Genomic DNA, 16138 nt, shown 5'->3' with positions numbered 1-16138 from the left:
TACATCATCTATCACTGAATGGTAGTATAAATAGTTTATTTTAGTATGTTTTGTATATATCATTTAGTATATTCATTTTAGAAATGTTTAGATTGTTTAATAATCACTTTCTCTGATTTCTTCTCAGAAAATATTGACCAAAATCAATCTTTTCAATAATCAAAATGGTTTGGTGTGTCTGTTGCAGAAATGCAATGCTGGATTCTTTCACACCCTGTCGGGAGAATGTGTGCCCTGCGACTGTAATGGCAATTCCAACGAGTGTTTGGACGGCTCAGGATACTGTGTGGTAAGTTGGGGCACCTATAACACTTCACGTACTTCACTGGGCATTTGCATCTTGGGTGAAGATAAAATATTCTTCGGATGTTTGAGCTACATAGGAGCAAACTGCTAATCAAGTGCTTTTGTTCACCCTTCAGCTTTTCCTGTGAAACAACTCATATAAACTACTTCTGATTTTAAGGGTCCACCAAGGCATATGCATGAGTGTGCACGTGCACCCGGAGGCTCCTGCCCCACCACCCTCAGCAGCTGGTTGCCTGCTGTAGACCAATGGTGGTGGGATTGAAAATGATACATAGAGGAGGAACCCATACATCCAAATTCCTCTGTAATAGTATAGTTTGCCATATGTTTGGCTTCGTTCCACATAAACCAGGAGAATGAAACAGTTGTTGCCTAGCCTATTTTAGAACCTAAAATAACCAGGTCTATAGATCAAAATTAGTTTTCAAAAAAGAAGTTTAAGTTTGAACCCAATAGCTGATGAAAATGAAAGCTTTGCCCTTGTGGTCTTTGCAAGTCTGTGTTTAAGCCCCCAGGAGACTATTTTTTTCCTTAACTGAAATGAATTCTCCAATAGACTGTTCTTCATTGAAGCATGATAGAGCCTTGTGCGAAAGATTGAGAAGTCTTCCAGCAGAAAAGTACTTGCTACATATTTCCCATTTTTAATGAATGGACTGACAACTTAAGTGAAAATGGGTGTTGAAATATTTACCAGAAGTGGCTTCAGTGGAAGTCATAGAGGGCATTTATAAGAACTTATGCTCAAACAGCATGTTTTCCTTCGTGAGCTGTGTGATACAGCAGAAAAATTCTTCAAGTTCCCATCTGGCAAAAAAGAGGTTTTCCAAAACTACAAGAGTATTTTTGCATAAGCTATAAGGATACTTATTTAAATGCACTCAACTTTTGCATAATTGTCCCTATTAATTTTTATTTTAAATGGCCTCTAAGGTGTGTACATGAAAGTGATATTTTATTCACACATTAAGATGCAAATGCAAATGTTTTTATTGATCTTTAACCCTAGGAGTTGCCATTTTTCTAGGGACAGAGAATTAAGTGACAAAATACTAATGTTGCTATCTCTTTGTAGTGTTTATTTAGTCCCGATATTTGTTTTCCCTTCCCCCATCTTCTTAAACAAGCATTACAACCAGGATGTCCTCTGTCGCAGTGTAGGCTTCTGCAGCTGCCAAAGTCTACCCCTTTCTAATGCTTCCATCTCCGGTTTCCTGTTATTTTAATCCCAGTGACATTTGCGGGGGAAAAATCCCGTGGATACACTTGAACTAATAACGTACATCTCTGATAATTTGACCAATTAAAGGTTGTTTGTTATCAGATTCATTAAAATATAAAGCAGTGGAGACTGTCAAGCACATCAGCTGCTGTTAGGCAGTCAATATTATGAAAGACTGAGATAAATTAAAGAGGGAAGAAGTCCCTCCTGCTAGTGTCTATTGAAAGAAATGACTAAGCCACTCTTTTTACAATGACATTGTCAGAATGGGAGCAATCATGGCTTTATCTCCGACCTAGTGGTGAGAGGAACAAACATCATGTGATTCCCTCCAAGGTCCTGTGACATAACAGGTTCTAATAAATGTTTAGGGATGGGCTAGCATATACACATTTACATGTGCACTCAGTGAAGCTGCCAACATTCCTCCAACTACTTTGTTCCAACGCAGAAAATGAATACAAAAAGAAATAGCCATTTTATTCATCTTAATGATGGTTTCTCCACCTCATCCTGTCCGGAGAAAAATATCTTTTTTCCCTCATTAATGTAATATATGTTCAGTGTAAGAAAACAGACCAAAAATATAGATACATTAGTATAATTTTCCTGTTAAACAGATTATTTTAATTATAAGTGGCTTGAAGTACAAAGTAAAAATCACCCACATTCCTATCCCCCAGAGCGACACATATAGATATATCCTTATAAATTTAATTTAGAAAGAAAGAAGATATAGTGGCTAGGCGTGGTGGCTCACACCTGTAATCCCAGCACTTTGGGAGGCCAAGGCAGGAGGATCACTTGAGTTTAGGAGTTCAAGACCAGCCTGGGCAACATAATGAGATCCCATCTGTACAATAAACAAACAAAAGAAAAAAAGAAAAAAGATATATTTATATTTAATTAAATGTAAGTGAAGGAGCAGAAAATGCTTGCACATGAATATAAAAATAATTTTTTATTTCACTTAGTTGCAAATATGTTAAGTCTGTGGTGTCACACTGGAATCAAACTCATTTTTTTCTGTTTCCTTTGGTGCCGCTATCCCAGACTACTGACGGAGAAGACCCAGGTTTTTCAGCTTCTGCCCTATCGTTCACTCTCAGCTCTCAGGGAGCCAGAGAAGCCAGGGCTCCAACATGAGCACTTCTTGTAGCTCACTGTCATGACCAGTGTTTCAGTCAGTTCTTGCAGGTTGCCTGACTTACCTCATTTCTCTCATTTCCTGTAAGCAACCAAAAATAAAAGGCTTTCTTTTATTTCATTTTGTCTTATTTTGCTTTTATCTTGAAGGCATATACGACCTCTGTATCTGCCTTGTTCACCTTCAACTGCTTCTAATTCTTCCTCAATTCCAATGTCCAATGGCAATTTGAACTTAAAATTTACAGACTGATTTTAACTAAGCTGTTGGTAAAGCTGACCTAAGCCATTCAGCCACAAAATATAGAGTATACAAAATTATGCTACCATTTTACACATATCAAGCAAGCAAAGAGATTTTTTTTTACTGGTGGAACACTAATCTTTCAAATATACAATAGTGGCTAAATGAAAATAAAACAGCTTAGAAATCTACTGTGTTTTGAGTGTCTTTCCAATGGGCCACTTTGCATCTTATGAGAACTGGAACACATTGGACAGGATTCTCAGCTGAGTCAGCTCGGTGGGGCCCCAAAGGCAGGCAACTCTGGTGGATATGGCTGGCTCTCTATGAAGGTACTAGAAGGAGGCACAAGATAAAAATTGAGGGGAAAAAACAAGTGGAAGCAGATAGGTGGCTGGTAGCAGAAATGCCTGGTCACAGATAATCCATATTTCATCCCAGCCCTAGAGGCTTAAGCACATAGAACCCAGAAGGAGCTCTAACTAAGGTTAGTTACCATCTAAAGAATGGGTGCTTTGTCATTAGGAGAAAGCCAGGAGCCCAATGACCAGAACTACAATGGGACAAACCTGACCTGAAGTTCACCACAGGCACAGGGCTCCTCATTTTCCTTTTGATTAAGAATTAATTTGTCCATTAATTTAATTCACCCAAATGAACTTCCAGCCTACCCTAGGCACAATGAGAAGGGAAGCAATCCAATATGTTGAAGGCTAATTGGTTTCTTATTAGTCTCAGAGCTTAATTAAAACCCTATTCAGGAAAACAAAGATATTACATCTCAGTTTCTGCAGACACTAGCATTTTCATGATTTTTGAACTCTATTTTATTACTGTGTAAGGCAGAAATCAACCATATAAGTCCCTGTAAGACTAAGGATGTGTGATCAATAAACCAGCATATTCATCAGGTGTCGAAGAACAGGAAGAAACTGATTATAGAGACTTCTTGTTCCTGTTTTTCTTGCAACTGTAAATTGGCATCTAGATCAAGTGCATAATCCTTTCATGAAAACTTTGACAATTTTTCCATCTGTTGCAAACCTGGAAAAATTTGAAATTTTGGAAAGCATCATCAGTTTGGTTCCATGATAACTGAAGTTCTGAAAGAAAGTCAGAAAGTTTCGTGTCCAAAGAATTCTAAGGTTGGACAGCTCAATGGAGTCCCCTGTTGCTGTGTGCCCATCAACATAAGAATATGACAGAAACTGGCCAGGCACGGTGGCTCAAGCCAATAATCCCAGCACTTTGGGAGGCCGAGGTGGGAGGATCACCTGAGGTCAGGTGTTCGAGACCATCCTGGCCAACAGGGCAAAACCCCATCTCTACTAAAAATACAAAAATTAACCAGGTATTGTGGTGGGCACCTGTAATCCCAGCTACTTGGGAAGCTGAGGCACGAGAATCACTTGAACCCAGGAAGTGGAGGTTGCAGTAAGCCAAGATCACACCACCGCATTCTAGCCTGGGCAACAGAGCAAGACTCTGTTTAAAAAAAAAAAAAATGACAGAAACTGAATGCAAGTAATGAGTTATCTATACATTGTTCATCCTTTCTCTCCCAACCTGAACTTGGTCCTCCCCATATACTCCCCACCTGAGTTGGTGACAGCATTACTCTGCTGGTCCCCCATGCTCCATCGACCTCCTTTTTTACCTCCCCAACCATCAGTTTCACATCATATCCTACCAATTCAAACTAGGAGAGAGCTCTCATCTATCCCTTCCCACTGCCTTAATTCACAGCCACAACCTCCCTGACCGCTGACACAGCTTCCCAACAACTCATCATCCATCCCCTGCTCCAGACTCTCCTTCCTCTACTCTGTCTCCCACACAGCAATGGAGACGTCTTTCAAAAACACAACCCAATCAAGGCATCCCTCTTTCCAAAATCCTCCAGGAGTTTCTCCTCCAGCCACACTGAGCACACTGCCACCTACACATACTTTGTTCTTTCACTCTCTGGTGCCTGAACTTGTTCCCCTGTTTTCTATCTGATATTTCTTGAAAGACAACTTTAAGGCTTAGTTCAAATGTCACCACCTCCATTAAGCCTTCTCCAACTTTCTCAGGAAGAGCTAAAAGCTGCCTTTCCCTCATCTTTGTCCCATAGCAGGTATGTACTTTCTGCATACCTCAGACATAGCCTTCACACACTGTATTGTTCTTTTTTGACCTGTCTGTTTTCTTCACAAGTCTGTGAGTTACTCAAAGGCAGGAACCAGGTCTTCTTCATTTTAATAACAGATATGGCTCATTGTCTATTATATCTGCTTAATTCTGGTTTGTTGAGTGAATGAATGAATAGGTTACTAAAATAACAAGCTACCCTAAATGCAAAAATCTTTAATGTTGTAATTTATGAGATACTTGGGTCACTTCTTTAAGCTGTACTGTCTCATGCTAGAAACTGAGGCTCAGGCCCAACCCTGTATGTAACTAGCAAACAGTGCTGCCAATATTAGGTATTTTTATTTAGACCTTTGCTTGTCAGAGTGTAATCCAGACCAGCTGCATGGATGATATTTGGGAGCTTGTTAGAAATGCAGACCCTCAGGATGCAGACATCCTGACTCATAATCTGCATTTTCACCAGATCTCCAGGGGCTTCACGTGGACATTGAAGTTGGATAAGTATTGATCTACACAGAGAGCAGTTTGCAGACCTTATGATCTCATAAACCTTTACACTGTTAAGGATTATTAAAGATACCAGAGAGCTTTTTTTAATGTGGACTATATATACCAATATTTAAGGCATTTGAAATTTAAACTGAAAAATTTTCTAATCCTTATAAATTCATTTGAAAATAGCAATAATATACCAATTGCATGTTAAGACAATATGTTTTTATAAAACAAACATATTTTACAACTTGAAAATATGTTTAATATCTGGCTTAATAGAAGAAGATGGATTCTGCCATCTGCTTCTGCATCAATCTGTGTGATATCTTGTGTTGTGTAGCCTCTACACAATTTCACCTTACACATACGAGAAAATGAGAATGCAAAATATAAGAAACATCTTAGTATTATTTAGAAACAGTTTTGACCTCCCTGGGCATACTTAGAGATGCATGGATCTAGTCTTGCATAAAGCACACTGACAAACACAGGAAGGCTAACCAGATTCTTTTGAGCCTTCTTCCTACATTATTCTGGTCCTGTGACCAAGCACATGAGAGATATCATTTCTCATGTTGGGGAGACACAGTTGGTGTCCAAATGGCAATCCCAACACTTATCTGCAATCGATTATCTAGATATAGCTTTCTTAACCACTGGCTCAAAGTTCAGAATGCTAATTTCATTTTTAAGTGGAGTCAGTTTTATTAAAAAATGAACTTTTCCTCCTGTATTAATCCATTCTCACACTGCTATAAAGTCATACCTAACTGCTATGTCTATGGAGTGGCCATTCTTTATTCCTATGCTTTGCCAGTAAACTTGCTTTCACTTTACTCTTTGGATTAAAAAAAAAAAAAAGACATACCTGAGAATGGGTAATTTATAAAGAAAAGAGGCATAACTGGCTCACTCTTCTGTGGGCTGTACAGGCTTCTGCTTCTGAGGAGGCCTCAGGAAACTTACAATCATGATGGAAGACAAAGGGGAAGCAGGCACATCTTCACATGGCCTGTAGTGGGAGGTGGAGGAAAGAGAGAGAGAGAGGGAGAGCACAAAGGGGGAGGTGCTACACACTTTCAAACAACCAGATCTCAGAACTCTATTACAAGACAGCACTAGGGGAATCACGCTAAGCCATTAGAAACAACCCTCATGATCCAATCGCCTCCCACGAGGCCCCACCTCCAACACTGGGGATTAAAATTCAATATGAGATTTGGATGGGAACCCAGAGCCAAACCATTCACCTCACAACAACATACTTTTTTTATTGTTGTCATATTTGTTTTCTGTTTTTTAAATGCCAGAGCACTGAAGGTAAAACAGAAGACATTTTGCAATCTCAAAGTAAAAAATTATCAGAGCTAGAAGAAACCTGAAAAGCCATCTAGTCTAAATCGTCACTTTGCAGATAAGGGAATAGTAAACCAGGAAGGTCAAGAGACTTGTTCAAAGTTGACCAGCTAGAAAGTGGAAGAGCTAGGGACCTTTTCTCCCTGCCTCCAGCACTCTGCCAATCTCCCAGAATGTGCATTGAAGCCTTTTAGGGAGTTTCATAATAAACCTTTTGAAAGAAGGCAGATGAGGAAAGTTCATACTTGCATTCTGAGCATTCAGAGGGCAAAAGAAATTTGGTGGCTTTGCTTTTGAGGGTCACTGCTTCCCATGGCTGCCATGGCAGAATTAAAGCCCTGACAAGGAATCTAAAGCATCTATCGAGCCATAAGGGGACAGAATTGGGAATTAGCTCATTTTTGCAGCACAGTAGTCACTTTGGGCACAAAGAATGGCCTAACATCTTACAATAGGCCTGTTTTCTTCTGCAGAGAGGGGCTTCATCCGTCCAACAAGAACTCAGACAAATTTAACCCCAGCCTAAAAGCAGCCCTGCCAGATTGTTTATGGCTTAGTTTCATGGTAGTTGGGTAAGGCTCATCGGTTTTTCCTGGGATGAGAGATTGCTGCAACTTTGTGTTAGCTTTGGGTTCACGTTAATTTCCTTTATTTGCTCCAGACACAAATTCATTAATTCACGCTTTTCCCTTTTCCTTCATTTTTCCCCAATAAATATTTCCGAAGACTGACTTAGCACAAGACACAGTATTAAGAACTGTAAGGGAAATATGTTAACATCCTGTTGTCTGCATATCATACTTTATTTTTCAGAGTTTCTCATTGATCTGTCAGGCAATCTGAACTAGCCCCTAAATTCTACTTTGCAGACATAATTTTAATCAGGGACTAAAGGTTGCTCATACCTAATGGCTGATCAAATGCCTGAAGAACATTCAACCGGGATAGCTAGTTGCCCTTATTAAGATTCTTCCCCTTTGACTAATGTATTAATATTATATTTCAATTGAAGCTCAAAGTGTTAGTAACACTGATGCCTTCTAATGCATTCATTTTACTACTGTTTGTTAAGCCTTTTCTTCAACATTACTGGAGAAGCAGTATAATATGGAAACTAACAAGTTCACTTCTGGAGCCAGATTTCCTGAATTTGAATCTCACTTTTGACACCTACTATCCGTGTGACCTTGGGCAATTTACTTAATCTTCCTGCACCTCCATCTCTTCAGATGTAAAATGGCAGGGGTTAGGGTGGCAGGGGAAATAGGAACCTACTTCAGGATTGTTGTGAGAATTAAGTCAGTTAATCCATACAAAATGTTTAGAGCAGGGCCTTGCTATTCTTTTATTCTGAACCTCAAATAAAGCATAAAGGCCAAAATAAGGACCTCAGAGTTCAGTCTACTGCTACTCCATCTTGCTTTCCCAAGGCTCCTCCACTGTTTTAAAAAAGTTGCCCTGTTGAAGCTCTTACGCATCGGTGTGACTAAGGCAATTGCTCAAATAGGAGGGTGCTTCTTCAATGACATTCTAATTCTAACAGTATAATTTTTCACTGCAACCCCAATTCAACCTTTATACACTCTGATGAATGTAAAGATGAAAAAATAGAGCTAATGGCTTTGCCTTGTACCACTAGTATAATCCCATGGAAGAAAACTGTTTGTGTGTTAGCTCACTGCCTCTTATAGAAATTAATCCATCAGTTTGACAGTTACTGAGTGCCTACTCCGTTCGAGTTAATGGCAATACAGTGCTGAAAGACACAGAGTTGGGGAGGGGTGATGAGGCTGAGAATAGATAATAGCACTACAATATGGGTAGTGGAAAAGAAGGAAGGATCCTGAAAGGGAGAATTAGGATGTACTTTCAAGAGATTTTGCAGCCTAGTGTGATCTTGAATGATGAATGGCATTCCAGACAGAAGGGTCAGCCTGCTTTGTGCTTTTACTCCTATAATCTTTACTACAAGTGGAAAAATCATACAAAAAAAAAAACCTCCTTACTGATTCTTCTATGTCACTATCCAAGATACCAACCCATGAGCAGGATGCTCTTTATCTACCTTCTACTCCATTTATACTACAGTCTGATACATTTTATCCTTCCAAGACCATAAATCCTTATTGTTCCCATTGCCATGGATAAGTACCAGGGGGATGTTTGTTTGTTTGTTTGGTTGGTTGGTTGGTTGGTTGGTTGGTTGGTTGGTTGCTTTCTCATTTCATATTCATTCAAAGTCAATAAGCCAATATTTCTGGAACATCCAGGGTTTGATCATTCTGATTATCACTCTGAATTGAAATAAGTAACTGATGAATAACCTCCTCTGCACACAAACTCTAGAGTCCCCAGGCTACTAGCACACACACACAAAAGCCCAGGAAAAATTAATTCACCACTTACCCACACTTGCTGGCATTGACTGGGGCCAGTGTGACTCCTCATGCTAATCCGTACTGCCGCATACAGTCTGTGCTGTCTGATCTGATGTCCCTTTTGCTTGAAAAAGTATTGCATGATGCTTAGATGTGCTGTCTCTAAAATTTCTTTCGCATCCTTGTCAATCTTCTTGTCTTTTGTCTCATAGCACTGCCAGCGGAACACAACAGGAGAGCACTGTGAAAAGTGTCTGGATGGTTATATCGGAGATTCCATCAGGGGAGCACCCCAATTCTGCCAGCCGTGCCCCTGTCCCCTGCCCCACTTGGCCAAGTAAGTCCTAAAGGAGGATGATCTCTTCTAATGATCAGTCTATGTATTGTTTTGTTTTGTTTTGTTTTGCCTTATCCCAGAGTTCTGAGGTTTCTCCACAGGCAAAACCTCATATTGAGATGAGACTGGAAAAGATATAGAAAAAGTTTCTAGTCCAAATACACCACCTGGAATGCTTAAGCACTTACAATATAGATGATGACTCTGTTCCCGAAATATTGGGGTGCATCATGAGGTCAATAAAGTCTCCTAAGTTTTATAAGCAAGGATAGTCTCATCTTTTCTTGACTTTCTCTTGACCTAGAGCGATCACAACTGGTAATCCCAACAGACTCATTATAATATCATATTTTCAGTAATATTGCCTCTTCTGACTTTCACAAAGGAAACATTTCCCTACATATGGCTTTTCAGTCAGAATTAGAACACAGATCAACAGAATGCATGCTTTAGGCCAATCAGCTCACAGAAGATTTACAGGAACACTTTCTGGCTACATTTTGACCTGAGTGAGAAGTTAAAGGAAAGAGACATACATTTTAATGGAAATAATGGAATATGTGTAAATCCAGTAATTAAGTCATCACTGGCTGTTTTATTCTCTTTAAAATGACAGAATATGGAATTTAACAGGTATAGTGATATATGGTTTTCCAAATGACCAATTCTCTGACATCAACTGGGTGTCCTACAATCAATTCAGTTCTGACACTAAGTTTCCACAGTCAGTGCAGATCCCACAGATTAAGAGATCAGTTCCACAAGAATGCCCCCACTACAAATGCCAGCCAAAAATGGGGTCCCCAGGCTAGTCACACTTCTTCCCAGAAGACTGTAAATTTGAGAAGGATCCCTCAACCTCTCCTCAGGTTTGACAGTTCATTAAGATGACTCACAGAGTTTGGAAAAGTGCTATGCTCATGACTGTCAGTTTGTTAAAAGGTTACAACTCCAAAAGAGCTACATGGAAGTGATGCATAGAGCAGGATATGGAGAAGTGGGAGTGAAGAAGGAGTGCGTGTAGAGAGACTCCAGGCTCTCTGCTGGAGCACCATGCTCTCAGCACCTCCACGTGTCACCAACCGGAAGCCCTCCAAGCCTTGTTGCTCAGGAGTTTTTATCAAAGTTTCATGTTGTAGGTATGATTGGTCAAATCATTGGCCATTGGTAACTGAACTCAATCTCCAGCCTCTCCTCCCTGGAGGTTGGGGGTGGGGAGGGTTGAAATTCCCAATGTCCAATTACATGTTTGGTTCCTCGGTGGTGCCTCTGGTCATAGGCTCCCACTCTCAAGGTATCTAGGGGTCCACTGTGAGTCACTTCATTAGCATAAACTCAGTTATGGTTGAAAGGTGCCTGTTATGAATAACAAAAGACAGTCTTTTCCCTCAGGAAATTCCAAGAATTACAGGAGTTCTGTGCCAGGAACCAAAGGCTAAATACTGTTTTTTTAATTATGCCACAAGTAGAAAGAGTAGCCAATCTAGGTTCATATTCAAATTTGGACACATAATACCTGTGTGATCTCAGAAAAGTTACTTTCTCCCTAGATCTCACTTTCCATGGGATTTGAAGTCAAGAAGCCTGGGTTCAGATCTTGGCTCTACTCCTTGATTCATTTACCAGCCCAGTATTTCAGATTTTCTCTTAGTACAGTAAATCAAACTAGGAAGTAAGGATCTGCATCATAGAGTTGTGAGGACTGGACTAGGATAATATGCGTGGAGGATTTGGGTTTGTACCCTAAACATGGAAAGGTATAAGGTAGATGTTGCCTTTACTGAACACATACCACTATATTTTTTCTAACACTTAGATTTTTCTTACTCTATGCCTGGCATTGTTCTAAGTGTTTCGATGTAATATTTATGTAATTGGTAGCTGTTTTAAAGATTAAATGATACACGTAAAATGACTTTTTAAAATCTGAATGCTTACTACACACACGCACTCACTCAAACTCACACACTTACTGATAAACAGAAAAGAAAAAGAGAGATGGCAATCAGATTCCCCCGATGTTTTTTCTTAATTGAACACCAATATCAACTAACATTTCACCTAATAGCTTGTGATGTATTCAAATACTACAAGTCTAACAGTCAGAGTAGTCAGATGATTTTCAGCTCCATCCTTCTTTAGAAACTGTTAAACTGCCTCAGACCTTGCTCTGTAATTTTTCATGTCTGATAGTACTAATAACGTGTGCAAAATGGATGGTACTCACAGTGAGGGTAGAAAACGCAAACATTAACTGTTCTGTTATTTTCACTCAAGTATGTCCTGATTTATGAGCTCCCTTCACTCCGTCTTGGTATACTTTTTCATTGTTCATTAATATTCTGCTCTCAAGCATTAGTTTTAATCACATCTGGTGAGATATTTAGCACAGTTCTCTTGCCATGGTATATATTGTTAAATATATTACCTCCAACTTCCTCATAGCTGGTTTCACTCATTCTCTCATAAAGATGTTGTGTAGCCTCATCTGCTCAGAAAAGGTTTATAAGCGTCGAGCTGCAGTTTTTTGTTTTTTTTTTTTTTGCAGTAGCAGATGAATTAGGCAGGCAATCTCAGATGGTTCTTTCTAATTATGCTGTTCCACTTTTGCACTTTTCACCCTATTTGCATGACAAGACTTTCTTACCTAAATTACCTGGTCTTGGGATATGAGGCCTTTAGAACATCATTCCCTATGGACTAAGTAAGAAGCCTTGTCTACATGCAATCAGATATTTATTGAGCACTTATTATACACTGGTATAAAAACTGGTAGTCAGTACTTACTATGTGCCAGTCATGCACTAGTCACTGGTGACACAGCAGTGAGTAAAACAGTCAAAAATCTCACCTTTATTAAGATAGGTCAAAATACAGCAGTGTTTTGAAACTCCTAGAGCAAATGACCCTTTACCTTTTGAATCACATAATCCGGTATGTTAGTTGAGCAAGAAGCATTTCTGAATGCTGTTAACTCTTTAAGAAATGAAGTCAAAAGTTGCCAACTGTGGAATGAGTCTCCTTTCCTGAAAGAGGAAACAGTTTCCAAAGGCATCAAGGCACCATGTCTGCCCATGTTTTTTCTCTGTGTAAGTGGATCCAGGGTTCAAAGGAGCACTGAAGGGACTTAGAGAATGTGCTCTAAATTTATATGCATATTCACAGACATGAAAACTCAAGTCTCTAATAGTACAGATTCGAGGTTGAAAAACCTACTGAAAATGAAAATGAAATAAAAAGAGTGTCACCTATAAGTAAATATCATGTAGGAGTAGGGAGGAATTGGTAAGGGTGTGAGAGACCAAGGGATTTTACAGATTTTTCTCTGTAGTGACAACAGCTCTACTTCTTGAATCCCTTGCTGGGGAAACTGGCTGCAAAAAAGGAAAGGAGGGGTTCATCTGTGGTCATGGAACAGAACAAATTTTCTTGGGTCCTAAAAAGTTCTAACCTTTGATCTGGACTTATTATTAACTTAGTTAGCTAATCTCAAATACTAATCAAATATCTTATCAAAAATCAAATGCCCATTGCCTCTTTCAGCTTTTTAAGAAATTCATATTGCTACTTTCTATAAAATGAAAGTTCCAGGACTTTTCAGAAAGGCGTCTAGTTTAGACTCTGAATTACATTTTGAAACATTGATGAAGCTGAGCCCACAGACGCAGGATTTGGATTTCCAGTTACAAGAAAGCAAGGAAATAACGCTTCAGGGGGTTAAGCAAACAAAGGGCCAAGTCTATTTTTCTCTAAGTTCCTAAGGATTTTCTAAGAGCAAAAGGCACCCTTCCACTTGAAATGGGCACCACAGTGGTTACAGTGGGCTGAGAGAGACGCAGTGTTTTCACTTCCCCAGCCAAAACCAGACAAAACATAAACAGTTAATGCTGATGAGAAACAAAAACGAACCCTTGAGGGCTGGCCCTGCCACCGAGTCTGCCTTCGCCACAGAGACCAGTGGTCATGCAGTTGTTCCCAGGGACCATTTGCATAATGTTCATGTATTTATTTGGGGGTTGGCCAGACGTCCTCCATCTCTACCAGTAGCTATGGAAATCGCTCCAATTAAGGAAAATGTCATCTGTTTGAAACAGCAGGACACCAGCTACAGGCGGATGACTCCAGATGCCCCTAGCAGATGTCGCATCCTTGAAGCGTGGGCAGGCTGCTGGGTGGAACACTTTCAAAGAAAGATGGAAGCGCGGGTTCCTGTTCTGGACTCTTAACTGACAGTGGTTCTTTAAGTAGGCTAAGAAATCAGAACAAGCAAAATAAAGGGTAAAAGGCCAAAGAAATGTAATTTTGTTGGAATGTTTTTATCCAACTGTTAGAGAAAATAAATTGTGGGTGTTGCCTTTCACTGAGAAGCACATATTGTTTTCTGACTGATTTCTTAAGTGTCTTCAAACAAATAAACACATCTATTTGCTTTCCTCCAAACACCATTAGGGTAAGAAATGCTGATACATAAAGGAACAAGAGAGCAGCGGGTCACACTTCATTGGTTGTACAGTACCAAAGCCAAAGCTAATTTAAAAGTCCTTAAAATTTTACATACACACACACACACACACACACACACACACCCCTATGCCCCACACAATTCATGTGTCTATGAAGAATTTTCCAAACACGTGGAGACCATAACCCCATTTCCCTTGCCTTAATAGTGAGGAGACTTATTTATTCCACTAAACCAATATTTTTATTACTTTTTTGTCCTGTGTCCTAATTTTTATTATCTTTAAAAAAGGAAGAAGAAGAAAGAGAGAGGGTTCCTTGGGATAAAATCCTTTTATGGTGGGTCCTATGTTTTGCTGCAGTACTTGACTGGGACTTTCATTGACTCAGCCAGTCTCAGCAACCTTATTTCCAATATTTAAAGTACACATGAAAGAAATTAAAATTCTGTGGAGATTACATAGTTTAGAACTGGTTCCTTCCCTTTAAAACCGGACAAGTTCTAGTGCAGAAAAGAAGGGGAAACTTTTAAATGACTACATAGACAGTGATGGAAATAAAAGGGGATTCTCTTATAAATCCAAAATTGCAGGTAGAATTTGATCATTTTATTTCCAGCTTTGGGATACATGTTTTGGACTAGTGCTTGAAATATATATATAGGACCTGGGAAATGGTCCCACCAACAAGTGGCATTTTCTTTTGGGGCCTGCTAGCCTAACCTTTTCTGCAAGGTAAATGTGTACAAGTTTAAATAAAGAAAATGATTGCACCCATTAGAACTTTAATGGGACCAACATAGAGGTAATCTGATAAAAAGTTAAGACAGTCTCTTTGGTGATGTATGGAATTGACTTCCAATATTTGCTTCCAATTTTAGTTTTGCAGAATCCTGCTACAGGAAAAATGGAGCTGTTCGGTGCATTTGTAACGAAAATTATGCTGGACCTAACTGTGAAAGGTAAGCCAATAAAATTCTCTATTTTCTGCGTGGGTCAAAGGAAGCTTTCTGTTTCTCACACTCAACAGCTCTGCCATACTCCCATTCAGTGGGTCCTGAAGGAGATGCTTAAGAGTGGTTGAGGGACTGCATTTCAAAACCCTTTAGGGAAGTTTTCCCAAATCCCATCCCCCAGATACAGCAAATAACAATATGCTTCCTAGGGCTTCAGGCCAGGGCCACATCTCAGGATAAGCACACAGGGAAAAAGGAAATTGAGGATGTGTATTTTGAAAAGATTCTCTAGATGGTTTTGGTAGTACTCTTTTCTCTCTCCATCAATGAGAAATAGTACTAAAATTAGTGTTCCCCAAAAAAGAGTGAGGTTTCCTCAGTAAATAAAATGTGAATCACCTTTTGTCAATAGAGCAATAAATTAGAAAAAAACAACCACAAAGCTGTTATTTCGCCCATTCTTTATACCAGCTTTATACCATACTAACAAGTAAACAAATTCCACAGGAGTTTGGGTTTTCTGGATCTCTGGCTGGTATTTACATATGACATTCTTTTCTTTTTTTCCTTTTTTTTTTTCAATTATATTTTAAGTTCTGGGATACATGTGCAGAACGTGCAGGTTTGTTACATAGGTATACACGTGCCATGGTGTTTTGCTGCACCCATCAACCCATCATCCACATTAGGTATTTCTCTTAATGCTATCCCTCCCCTTGCCCCCCACCCCCTGACAGGCCCTGGTATGTGATGTTCCCCTCTCTGTGCCCATGTGTTCTCATTGTTCAACTCCCACTTATGAGTGAGAACATGTGGTGTTTGGTTTTCTGTTCCTGTGTTAGTTTGTTAAGAATGATGGTTTCCAGCTTCATCCATGTCCCTGCAAAGGACATAAACTCATCCTTTTTTATGACTGCATAGTATTCCATGGTGTATATGTGCCACATTTTCTTTATCCAGTCTATCATTGATGGTCATTTGGGTTGGTTCCAAGTCTTTGCTATTGTGAATAGTGCTGCAATAAACATACGTGTGCATGTGTCTTTATAGTAGAATGATTTATAATCCTTTGGGTATATACCCAGTAATGGGATTGCTG

General features: G+C 39.4%; 1 protein-coding gene across 6 annotated transcripts in view; it reads left to right on the top strand.

Annotated features, from left to right (window-relative positions):
* The window catches only part of LAMA4 (laminin subunit alpha 4), a 189690-nt gene that overhangs the window by 82225 nt on the left and 91327 nt on the right, over positions 1–16138 (top strand). For all 6 annotated transcript variants that reach the window (XM_055391543.2, XM_055391544.2, XM_055391545.2 and 3 more), the window contains exons 3-5: positions 188–289; positions 9499–9623; positions 14965–15045. In XM_055391543.2, the coding sequence (XP_055247518.1) occupies positions 188–289; positions 9499–9623; positions 14965–15045 (308 nt within the window). The remainder of the gene's footprint in view (positions 1–187; positions 290–9498; positions 9624–14964; positions 15046–16138) is intronic.

This window comes from Gorilla gorilla, chromosome 5, assembly GCF_029281585.2.
Source record: "Gorilla gorilla gorilla isolate KB3781 chromosome 5, NHGRI_mGorGor1-v2.1_pri, whole genome shotgun sequence".
Lineage (NCBI taxonomy): Eukaryota > Metazoa > Chordata > Mammalia > Primates > Hominidae > Gorilla > Gorilla gorilla.
Note: the sequence above shows the minus strand (reverse complement) of the source record. Positions and strands in the feature narration are given on the sequence as shown.